This window comes from Thermobia domestica, chromosome 10, assembly GCF_964235325.1.
Source record: "Thermobia domestica chromosome 10, izTheDome1.hap1.1, whole genome shotgun sequence".
Classification (NCBI taxonomy): Eukaryota; Metazoa; Arthropoda; class Insecta; order Zygentoma; family Lepismatidae; genus Thermobia; species Thermobia domestica.
In genome coordinates this window covers 108,483,268-108,496,667 of record NC_137463.1, presented here as the reverse complement: position 1 = coordinate 108,496,667, position 13,400 = coordinate 108,483,268, and the positions used below count along the sequence as shown (strand labels likewise).

Here is a 13,400-nt window from a genome sequence, read left to right as displayed (position 1 = left end):
AAACTTACAGAATTTACTGAGTATGCTCTTAAGCACTAATATATAAGCGTTAACCTTTGAAATATGCATTTATGTGCATGTGCACTATAGAACTTCAAATTCGAGCTGCATTATTGTTGTTATAAATCCCTACCAAGTTTAACAAAGATGTATATACGTAAACAAAATATACATTTGCATACAAAATCCGATGTCTACTTATAATTTACAACAACTCTCTCGTGTTCAGCGTTGGAGTATATGGTGATATCAGTATAATGGTTTGTAAAATAAAAGTAGTTTATTTCGCAACTTGTCACACTGCGCCAAATCCAATACACTTAAACCTTCCAAAATTGAAGACCTAACTATCTTCATAAAATAAACGATAAAGAATTAAGGATGAGTCAAGCCTTTTTCGTTTGATAAGACTAAATTTCTAATTTTCAGCTTCCTTCGCTCCATGTTTGCATGTGGCAAAGCTGAATATATAATTTTCGACGTCGATGGTATAGCCATATACAAACTATCAAGTTATTTTTGTATATTGATGCGTTTCTTTTTAGTTTAACGTCCCACAATTATGCGCTGAGGCTAAGAGAGACGTTGATGATGAGATGGATGATAATAGTGGAATGGCGGAAATAGAAGGAAACGGGAGAACCCTGGGAAAACCCATATGCACAGATTTGTCTACCACAAAGTCATGCTGAGTTTGAGTCATGGCTTTCCAGTCCTGTATCTCTCTTTGTCTTGAGTGAAAATTGATACTACATAAATTTTCCGGTGCCCAAGGCTGTCGTTTCTACGTGATGATGCTGAATTTGAATTTTCAGTTCCGTTTTTTTTTTTTTTTTTTTTTTTTTTTTCAATATCCTTTTGACTTCCGCGATAACATGAATATATATACACTTACGAACTTTCCCAGGCCAAAAGTCTACTTTTGCACCAAGAATGTTCAAAATCGGTCAACAGTTTTCGGATGATACTGTTAAATTTGAATTTTGAGCCTCCTCATTCGTTTGGCTCCTTTGTTCCCCGCGCTCAAATGAATAGTTATGTTTATGTATCACATCATCTTCATTTTGCCACACATACATTCCTTCATTCAGCCCCTACAACGTGTCAGCGTCACTTGAAAGTAACATTTTCAACTTTTGGAGTACCGGTAGTGTGGAATAAGATTCGAAACAAGCTTGGCGTGGAAAAGGCTGTGAAGTTGGTTAAATCAGGATTTCGATTTTTACGACTAGGAAGTAACATAACCTCTCACAGGATTACGATTAAGAATTAGATTTCTGGGCTTTCGGCATTTATGGCCATGTTACAAGCCTGTCACATATGAGGGATGACGTCCATGGGTGATCACACTGCTCGGTGAATTGGGAGAGGAAAAAAGGAAGCGGCCTGGAATTATTATGTGAGGTAGCATCTCTGGTGTGAATGAGAAAAACCTCGCTCAGGGTGGCTGGCCAGAAAAAGATTTTACACTTCTTCGGCCATTTCCCCACCGAGAAACGAACTTGGGACCACTCGCATCAAAGGGGTGATCCTTTCACATTGTACTATGGAACTAAACCAGAAAATTTCTAACGTGTCTTGGTTTTTCAAAGATTTGTAATTTCATTCCTTCCAGTGATATTTGTGTAGATGATTTATAACCGATAACCTTTAACACAGATACAATCTGCCACATTTTGTTAACTACTAGCAACTTTTTGTTTGTCCTGGGAATCCTAATTGGACGATTATTTTCTTGGAATGATATCAGCAGCTGGCCAACTAATTCTGTTGCTTTAGATGTGCTGAACACTAAATCAAGAGTTTCGACGTCACAATGAAGAGTTTCGGCGTCACAAAGATTTTATATTAATGTAATAATGTAATTTTCTTCTCAACTGTTAATACATATCATCCCCCTGTTACAATACCTTAATTTTCATACTGACTGTACTGAAAGTAAAAGTAAGTTTATTGTGGACAGACAAAAAATAAATTTCAAGTTCAGATTGCAACTGTTCTGCTTCTTGTGGTTCACCAATATATTACTTCATGACATGTTATTGGGAACCGATTTTCTGTCTACTGTATTATATCGCAGGCAGGTTTATTTATGCTAAATACGTATAAACTAAGAATAGTTTCTGTTCGTTATGAAGAGGTTACTAAAAGGTCAGAGGGAAAAGAGGACTGTCCGTATCCGTATCTGAGTGTCCATAAAAAGGAGAGATCTACTCCATAAAATATAATAATAATAATAATAATAATAATATACAATGCATTCAAAAAGTCCGCAGTGGATGTGTGTAGATCTTGTTATTGTGAGAAAAATACTGAAACAATACTTTTATCCTTGTGTATGTGTATATTATGTTATGCTAGACTTGTCTTACACATATGAATCCTACTAAACTTTCAGCTTAGAAGAAATGTCACATTGTAGTTGGTTATAGTGCTATAATCCACTGCAGAGTGACTTTATGAACACACTGTTTATAAATAAATAAATTTGCAGGGCGCAAAATTTCCGGTCGCCAGGTCGCCATTGGCGACTAGAAATTTAGAGCTGGTGACCAGTGTTTGGTAGATCACTCTATGATTTGCTGACAATTTCCATTAATGGCCCTTCACTTAAGGACTTTCATCCGAAAACTGCAATCTACAACTGATATTTGAGTGCGGAAAGAGAGCGTTACACAAACGGTAAGACATTTCTTAACATGTATATGAATTGTCCAATTCAGAATTTATTATACTGAATCTAATTGTCTGGTTTTGAAATTTTATGCCCTAATGTAATCTCCTTCTTTGTCAAAGCAAAGGCCGTGGGGAGTATCTCTCATAATTTTTACGTGAGATACTGGCGATCATCATTTGCGGATTGGCGAATGCGTCTGATTTTGAAATTTTGCGCGCCCTTCTATATATCTATATCTATATCTATATCGAGGGTTGGCAAAAACCATGGTTTTCATTGAAAAAACAAAAAAACAGGGTTTCTTGGTTTAAACCCGATTTTTTTGGTTTAAACCAGGTTTTTGGTTTAAATAATTTACTCTATGTATTTATATTAGATATGGAGAGAAATTAGTTTGTTTCGCCTTGGTGTTATTATACAACAAAAAGGTTATGCTGGAAGGGGTCACATAAGCTTAAAGCGGAATCCAAACCACTTCTCGGCTTACATCCAAGAGAAATTGTTCATTTAGATACGAAACCGGCACTAATTGGTCACAAATGCGATTGCCGACTCACTCACGAAGGACTCCTGATAAAAATACGTTGTACTGATCTTTACATAGGCCTAGTTGTTAAAATAATTGTCAAGAGTCATTTCAGAAGGACAAAAAGATAAACAGTTACACAAGTAAAAACATTATACCAGAATTATATATAAATCGGAAAACTCCCGCCTTAGGCATTGGGAAAATCCTGTTATTTTAAATCTACTTGTATGTAAAATTTTAAGGTCAACGTATCATAATCACTACGCTAAAACTGAGGTATTAAATTACAAATTTGGTATGTAGATATCACTCAATAAAATTAAAACAAACTCACATCCAAGCTGATGTTGGAAGCTGCGTAGGCATTGATAAATTTTGCCAATTTCCATCAATATATTTAAGCAACCTTGGCTTCTTTATTTAAAAAAAAAAAAAAAAAAAAAAACAGGCATTCAGGCAAGTAGAAATTTATAATCTGGTTTCGTTTCATATGTTTAGGCTTAACATCCTTATGAAATACCAAGGTTATCACGGAGAAGACTTTCGCTTAAAGGGACACCTCGAATCTCTATTTGGTTTACACTTGAAAGATGGGTTGTGGTTCGACCGACAATTGAACACGGGACCCCCTTGATTAAAAAATGAAAAGTAGATAAACGCAATGCAGATGGTTTGATATGTGGAGACGTCATCATGAAGTTCAGAGGATTTAAAGCATTTTTCGTTCTTTTTGTTTGGTTTAAACCAGTTGATTTTCTCGAAAAAACCAGCTGGTTTAAACAATGGTTTAAACCATCCAAGCCTGAGATATCTAAATTTATATATCTATATATGTACATCTGTATCTCTCTCTCTCTATATATATATATATATATATATATATATATATATATAATCATGAGTACTACAAAATCTGTCTGTATTTAGGTAACTGTTAACAAAGATTTCACTGGTATTATTTCTTCTTATTACTGTAATGATATTGATATCATGATCAAAAAAAAAAATAATAATAAAAAATAAAATAAAGCAACAAATATTTCCTGTTACTGTACGGTAGCAAATAATCTGTCACATTACGAATTCTATTCGACTTAGTAATACATCCTGTTGATTCGTTTATCACCTGTTAGAAAGGCTGTCAACTAATACACGTAACACCTCAACCACTTCCGATCAACATGAGATCCATTTATCTGGCGACAGTGCGTTGTGTAATATATATATAGTATTACACATATTGACAGGATGAACGTTAATGCCTGTTAAACAATGTATGTGCCCCTCGTGATCATAGGTAAGCAATATCAATGCTAAATATAAACTAAATCAAATCTTGCAACCTCGAACTGCTAAGGATTCCATTAAAAATAAATCAACTATACGGTCAATCAGAACGTCAAGAAATATTGTTACAACTTAAGTGTGGTACAAAAAGTTAGTATATATAAAAAGTTAGTATATACAAAAAGTTAGTGTATGATAGAAGACTTTAAGCAATATCTATCCAAGAAATCTACGAGAAATTAATTTCATAAAAATTCCCTATCTGCTAATGTCAACAAGTTACTTGCACAACTTCCATTAGAAGAAGTTGTAATTGGAACATGAAACGCAAATCATCATCGTTTTCTCCCAATACTAGCAGATCATTTGTTTTCACATTGAGAAGGTTACATGGACCACAATCTTCAGCTAATTTCATGTCTTTACGTAGAAATGTTCTGTTTCCATCAACTTCAACTTCTTTCCCTTAGTCTTTTGTTTTCTATCATAGCTGCTAGCATCTCCTTCATGATACGGCTCTTTCTTAGTCAATGCCCCTACCACTTTCTCTTCTTCTTTCTAATTACATTTAAACTTATTCTTTTCTACCCCACTATTTCTATCTTATTCGTTTTCTGTTCAATCTAGCTAATTCTCTCCATTCTTCTCCACATCCACATTTCGAAAGCTAACAGTTTTACTTTTCATGTCCATGTTTCTGTCCCATACAATGCTCCATACGTATTATACACTTGAAAATAGTGTCTCATTTACTTGTATTAAATTTCTGTTTGGGAAGCTTTCATATTTCAACATAAGAGTAAGAGTTTACGAGGGTTTTAAGAAGAATTCTTTCGGAGAAGAGGTGTAAAACTGAAGTTATGTCACAAGGCAGAATACTATCGAACGAGACTTCACGCATCAACCAAGAAGAGCAAAACATATACAAGGATAAGATAAGACTCTTTATAACTGGGTGTATCAAAAAGCTGGGTCTATAAGCCAACTCCGTTATCAGTAAAGATAAGAAAAAATGGATAGAAAGGGAAGTTGTTGAATAAAGATAGTAATCAATCTAAAATAGTATATTTTTTTTACAATCATACCGACCATCTGAGCCAACAACTTACCTCTGTTTTCAGTTTTTCGTATTTTTACTAATAATGAAGTTGCCCTATGGCCCACGGACTTTCGATACACTTAGCATGTCAACAACTCTGAATAATGTTCTTGAATATAGAAGAATCCAACATCAAACATTGTAGAGTTCAGTAATGAAGTCCACAAGACGAGAGACTAAGGGTAAAAGTGGATCTGAAAAGGTAGGGGAGCACATGACGTAGGCCGTTCCCCGCGCCTATCTTTGCCAATTATAATTTTTTAGGAAGTGGAGGGACCAGTGCTTAAAACGACATCAGATGAGGTGACGGTATGGAACAAATATGACAACTCAGAGGAGTAATTTTGACAGAACCCTAAAGATCATCTCTACTCCTGACATTTTTTGCATAATTTATGACGTGAAAAATCTATAGAGAGAAACACACACACACACACACACACACACACACACACACACACACACACATAGAGAGAGAGAGAGAGAGAGAGAGAGAGAGAGAGAGAGAGAGAGTGAATACTAATATAGTAAATGTTTTACTCCCAACTATTATCAACCTAACAGAAATAAATATTTATAAAATGACTTTGCTTTCCTAAATTTTGCTTGAGCATATCGGCGATCTAAATGTGGAAGAACACGGATGGTACGTTTACTTAAACATCGCATTTACAATAACATAGTGATCTAACAAACAAACAAAAACAAACAAAAAAAAAAAAGGTATGTGCTTTCTTGTCTCGTTTTCAAGTCTTTGTATCACTCTCGTCTCCTCTCTAGTATCTAGTATTTAATTATTCTTTCGAATCTCATTTCCGTTTTCAACAGATTCTTCTTCTGGTCTGGTCTTATCTCGTGGTCAACATTAATTTTCTTATAACTGTAAACACAAAAGTCCAGATGATGTGAAAAGAATAATTTTGAATTTAAAAAAAAAATAAAGTGCTGTCAATGCCAGTGACGGATCCAGGTTTAATATTTTAGGTGGGGAACATGAAGGGGTGGAATTGCTGAAAAAATCAAGAGCACAAATTCTGCCATTGAATAGGGTGATAGGAAATTTTTACTTCTTTCGAAACAGCACCAACGAAATCTTTGATAGTACAAACATATTTGTTGACTCAATGCTAATGTCGTACTTATTTCTATGTATAAAATCTGCTTTTTTTTCTACATGCAAATTACAATTTAAATCAGTTATTTATACCGGTATGCCATACCGACCGATTTTCTAATTTTCGGATGCATAACCGGAACACTTTAAGCACTGGGAGGGACGCCATAGATACGGTATTATTTCGAAGAGGAGGAACGGCGTCCTGCCGCGTTCCCCTTTTACCCCGGAACGAGACGAAACAATGTTTTTCTCGTCTCATAAATTTTGTAGGTCTCGTCTCGATTCTCGATTAACTGTTTCCAGATTTTTTTTTTTTTTAAGAAAAAGCTCTTCCCATCTGGTCTCGAATTTCCCCGTCTTTTCTAAATCTATATGCAAAATTCATGCCCTGATTTTTATTTAAACTGGTATCGAACCCGGGACCCGTACACCAAGGTCGCGTGCGTTAGCCACTCAACTAGCGGGGAGGGAAATATATAAAGGGAAAGACTAGTAGTCCGTACTGTGAATTTCATAGTGAACTTGTCTCATAGTTATCAATTTGCCTGCATACGTTAATTGTCTTTATTTATCTATTTGTCTAATGTTTATATAAATTTTCTACAAGTAACACATCGATAATAAACAAGTGTTGCTGAAATAAGTTAATCTAAAACTCTACAAAACATAACTGGAATGTTAAACTAAACTGATAAAAGATGGTCATAATTTATAATGAAGAGCGTGTTGAAATCACGTTTTCCTTTCCCCCACCGAGCAGGCCATGACCAAAGTGTTGAAATCACATTTTTTCCCCCAGATGGAAAGCGTTTCAAAAAATAGGAAGTATAGGTCAGTGAGAATATCAATGTTACTTGGGTTAATAAGTAAGTTTATTTCTAGTGGCGTATTTACGATTTTGTTTCGGGAGGGGCTTTGCTAACTTTCGAGGAGGGCTTTGCCTGAAAATATGAAAATTCTGCAAGATATTTCATATACTTTACTATAGTAAGTAAGATTTCGGGGAGGCTTAAGCCCGGAAGCCTCCCCTAAATACGCCACTGCTTATTTCTAAAGTATTTCACCGTTTTGAGGGAGGAAGAGTGGCAGCAATGTTCCTTATAAGATCTAAATGTCTCATCTTTTCAATATAAAATAAGTGCTGAGTGAGTACGTAACTGATTGATCAAACCGGTTACACTAGAAACTTGAAAAAAATTGAACAATGCATAGAATTTGACGTAAGGTATCACTAAGGAAGGATTTTTGGAAAGAGAAGAAAGGGGAGCAGTGAATAGGGATGGCAATCATTATATTAAGATGGCCATATCTCTGAATCTCTAAAGAATGGAATTTAGTATGTGGACTTATCACTTTAAATAGATATATGAGTTTTTTTATTTGGTTTAGAAGGGCAGAAAATAGGTGGGAAGACAATGGCGTGAGATTACAATTCTTATAATAAAATGTCTATATCATGGAATCTCTGAAGGTTAGAGACATCAAGTTTTGTATTGAGACTACCCATTTAAAATAATTAGACACGTGTTTATACATATATCCCTTTCCTTTCCGTATATATATATATATATATATATATATATATATATATATATATATATATATATATATATATATATATATATATATATATATATATATATTGATATTTAACCAATACGGGAAGGAAAGGGATGGAAAGGAAGAGGGAGGGATTACAATTATTATAATATGATATTTATAACTCGGAATCTCTTGATGTTACAGTCATGAAATTTGGTATTTGGACTAAATTAAGTACACATGTGTTTCACGGTTTTTTGATATTTGAGCTAAAAGGGACGAAAAGCGGTGTAGGTTACAATCTATATAGAACAAGTCCTGACTGACTGATTAACGTCAGGGCCAGATTAAAGGGGAGCCTTAGGGCAGGTGTAGCCCCAGGCCTCTAAGTGGACAGGGGTCTCTACTTTTATCAAAATCTCAACAGGCTATCTAAAAAGAACCATAAAGATACAATCATCAAAAAAATAAAATATAACCAAAAATATGAAACATATTCCCTTAATTTTCTACTGTACTTTCACAGAAAAATATTAGGCAAAGTCAGCAGTAGCCCTGGGCCTCCAGATGGGTTAACCCGGTCCTGATTAATGTCTAACAGTCTATAGTATTTATGACGTTCCAAGTTAAATTACTTTTGCGGGATGACATTATTTCATCCATGTGGATAAAAGATTCCATTTGCTCATGCCAAAAAAATGTGATAATTCTATATTTTAATTAACCTTTAACGAAGAAATGTATAAAGGTGAGACCTACACCAATTAATAGATTCCATCGTGCTGAACAAAGCGATACGGATGAGTGGAAATCCTTACGTAGGCCTACCACTTTCGAGAGTCGAGAAAAATTATTTTTTTAAAACCTACGATAAACACGCTAGCTTTTAATATGAAACTGATACTAAACTATATCCTCACCAAACTTTTATCGTACCGGTATCACTAGAAAGACTCCAGCTCACACTAAGGTCAATGAAATGTAACTCAAAATTGTAATGAACTCTTAAACTCTAATTTTTGTTTCTACAGGGTGTCTCAAAAGTCCTCTGACATATGGTAACTCTGTTTTATCATTTACAACAAAATCTAAGACAGGAAACCGTCTTCAAATACGATGTTTTCAATCTAAAGTAACGATTTTTTTTAAAAGTCGGATGAGCTGTTTGGGCTGTACACTCTTTATGAGCCCAATGTTAAATGAAAATGCAACGTTACCATTTACCTGAACCCACAACACAAAGTGAATGGGAATATATTTGAAATGGGGGCTCTACATCGATACGTTAATGTAAAAGACATTAAGTTCATTCACTTATGTTCTGGGTCCAGGTAAATGGCAACGTTCCATTTTCATTTAACATTGGATCTCATAAAGAGTGTACAGCCCAAACGGCTCGTCCGATCTACAAAATTCCTTCACTTTAGATTGAAAACATTATATTTGGAGACGGTTTTTCCTCTTACATGTTGTTGTAACTCTGATAATATCAGTTACCCGAGGGGGCTTTAAAAGGAGGGGGCTTTTGAGACACTCTGTGCGAAAATTTGCGATTGATTTGTTTTTAAAGTCCCGTTCAGCAGCGAGGCTATATGAGACGTGGACCTACTGATTAACGTGGAATCCCAACCACATGAGCTCCCGCCGGGAATCGAACCCGGGTCTCCCACGCCATAGGCGCGTAGCTTAACCGCTTAGCCTTGAAAGAGCTCAATATTATTTTTTGAATATAAGACATAGGTCTATATCAATTACATGGTGCTAAACAAAATGAGATGCTTCAGGATAACTTCTCATGGTACTATTCGAGAAAATCGAATTTTATGTAGTTCGTAGTCAGTAACACTTGATAGTTTATTCCGCTCGAACAAATAGGCCTACATAGTTTATTTATTTATTTACAGTATATGTAAAAATATACAGTGTTATGTAACATACTGCATCTACTGCCTGTATTGTAATGGTGACACATATTCCTAACAGTGACACCATATACTACTTTTGTGTAATTTATACTGCTCAAAGTACATGCATTGGTATATTCAAATACGGAATATTTGAAAAGTATATAGTTGGGATTTAGAAGAGCACTTTTAGAAGCATAAAATAGTAGTACTCTGAACGAATTACGTATTTAATGTCTAGTGACACGAAAAAAGATCACAATATTATAAAATATTAAAAGATATAAAGGAGATAAACAATTATGGACAAAAATCAATTCCTTTGTAAGAAGCAAGAAACGAAGACTCCTCTTTATTATTTTATTATTACTTAGTGGGAGATCATTTGAACAGAAATTTAGGACGGGGGAGTGAGAACTTTGTTCTTATCCGAACATAGTTTAAAAGATCTTTTCCATCATCCAATTACTTTTTTACTTTTGTATGTAAACATTATTAGTTTTCACTTGGAATCTCCGTTATAAGAACGGTTACGAAAGGAAAAGGAAAAGTGTTTTGCACTGATGATTCGCGGTTCTCAATACATAGAACTGGATTCTTTAGAGATGAATTTCTGAGTAACAAAACGTACGATACATTATATACGCTCTTACGTGAGAAAACAACACACACACAATTTTTATTTTTATTTTTATTTTTTTTATTTTCTTTACCAAAATAGTCTTGGATTAATGCTACCTTGCATAATGCTTAATTTCATACAATGCGCAAGTGTAAACATCGGAGAACTTAATTTGAGGAGATACACAGCAACAACAAAATAAAAATGCTGCAGTTATTTCTACATTAAAACAACCCTTATTAAGGTTCTATAAGCTATATCACCTGGATTAGGTAGTATTTTCAAATATAGCTCACTTTCATAAAATATTTAAATTAGGCAAAATTTACGAACTGTAGAGTAAACAAGAACTTTCGAAAGCAAAAATATATTTATCAAATAAATAAATACTACATTTTATGAGTATAATTACCCGCGACGGCTTAACTGAACCTAGAAAGCAAGCTCGCCTCTAAATAAATGTGTGTTCGTATATGCATAGAAGTCGTTGTACTTCTACTATTCAAGCAACTTCATATTTTGGAGGGTATAATCGATACTCACCCAACGCTACGATGAATGTAAACACACACAAATGCACGAACATTTTGTATTAGTTCAGAACAGCAAACACAACGCACTCTAACTAACACACTAAAAAACCACGCCTAAACTTCGACGAACGTTTTTACACACGTCATTAATTGGCGCTGTCTCACTTCGCACACCTTCAGTACATTTACTCACTGTTAACTCAGTTTATTTGCACCACAGGTACTCTCGATGGTACGCGCAGGTGGTTGCGAGTCACGTGACATGCAGCAACTCGCTTTTAGCTTCTGAGTTCCCGCATTACATGGTTTCAGTGTGCGCTTTGAGATGTATATTGTTGGCAGGGTTGGCAAGATATATTCCTCCTTATCGTACGTTTTTTAACGTCAAGTTCCCGTAATTTACATCACGTAGGCAACCATTATTTTAACGCAGATGTAAAAAAAAAAAAAATATTTTTCTTAAAAAAAAAGAAACATTCCAAAGCAGAACCAAAAAAATGTGATTTCTTCAAACTTGATAATTGTATCAATTCAAGTCTATGAAATGAAAATGAAACTTTCAGTCTAACGTTCTACGATTATGCTCTTGGCTACGGGAGACGATGAATGCAGTGGTGGATCCAGGGGGAGGGGCGATTGCCCCCCAGAAGAGGGAACTTTTTTATTTTGTATATAAATAAAGCCCATCCCAGAGTTTGGAGCTCTAAAAAGTAACTCTTAAGTACCAGTCTTACAACCCACCGCCCCCCCAGAAGTCCGTCCTGAAACCGCCCCTGGATGAATGTGATTGATGATGGAAAAATTGATGGAATGAGAAAGAAGGAGGAAATGGGAGTACCCCAAGAAAACCCACGAACGTGATGTCGTCCGCCACAAACTTACTTGGCCAGGGATCAAACCAGGGATCCCACGCGCCAGAGGTAAGAACTCTACCACTGAGCCACTGTAACAAGCGCGAAAAAAATTTTAATTTGTAGACTTGTCTCTCGTTAATTACGAGCTTTACATTTTTTATAAGTTTATACGCATATTCTACGCGTCAGTAGATAACTTTTTTTTTTTTTTTTTTACGTATTATTACCAAGCGCTGAATGTGAGTGTTGAGGTTGGAGAACCGGCGTGAAATGAGAGAGGAATGCTGATGAATAATTGAGACGTTCAGAAGCCAAATCGATTAACTCTATTTTTTTTTTTTTTTTTTTTTTTTTTTAGTTCTACATATGGAAAAGATACATTCTTTTCAGAGGCAAAATCGATTAACTCCATAGTTTAACAATTTGCCACCAGAATGCGTAAGCGTTCTGATCACTCTCATTTAAATACATACGGTCTTATTCAGAGTCGTTCTGACGCGTGATTAGTGCCATACTAAAGAGTTCGTCTAACAGTAGTCAGGCCTTTAGTATGTTCGCTAATCATACGTCAAAACGACTGTGCAGAATCCCCATGGTATCTGTTACTAAAATGCTCACTACCAAAAAATCTCGTTTGATGGAGTTAATCGGTTTGCCAATCTGAACGGCTCAATTAACAATTGGAGCGAATATTAATTCTGCTGTTCGGCTATCTGTTTTTGTTTAACTGTTTCACATTAACTCCCGTAAAATTTAACCGATCTTAGTGAAACATATTATGTTGCTTCTTCCAACGTCGAAAATAAACTATTGTTTGGGACTCCAAATCCATCTCATGCTTCAAGTTTCCAAATATGCGTACAAAGCAAATTTCCAATACAAACTACGTAAAAATTATTCGTACATAGAAATTTTGTCAAAATATAAGTAGCGTACATTTTCTTTACGGCATTCCAATCATCCCATTGATTCTGGTTTAAATCGCTCAATGATAAACGGCTAAAAGAGGTATGTTGTATCACAGTTCCTTATTGAAATAATATAAGAAAATAATTTTTATCGATAACTTTTGTCATAAATTATTCGATTTTAATACTGTACTAGCTGAAACTTCGCTCTCTATACAGCACATCATTCACATATGAGCATGAATCTTCTTGTCATTCCTCACATTTGTGCATGTTCATTTACAAACGTAAGTGAAAGACGTCTTGATAAAAATTCGTCAAAGGGTAC

The 13,400-nt window shown here is 35.0% G+C and overlaps 1 protein-coding gene across 3 annotated transcripts in view; it reads right to left on the bottom strand.

Moving 5' to 3' along the window:
- Positions 1 to 11,560, bottom strand: part of Lac (septate junction protein lachesin) — a 116,772-nt gene extending 105,212 nt beyond the window's left edge. For 2 of the 3 annotated variants that reach the window (XM_081728429.1, XM_081728430.1), the window contains exon 1: positions 11,321 to 11,559. In XM_081728429.1, the coding sequence (XP_081584555.1) occupies positions 11,321 to 11,363 (43 nt within the window). In that variant the 5' untranslated portion in view covers positions 11,364 to 11,559. Of the gene's footprint in view, positions 1 to 11,320 lie in introns of all 3 variants that reach the window. The other variant, XM_081728428.1, reaches the window with a different exon arrangement.
- Positions 11,561 to 13,400: the final 1,840 nt, after the last annotated feature.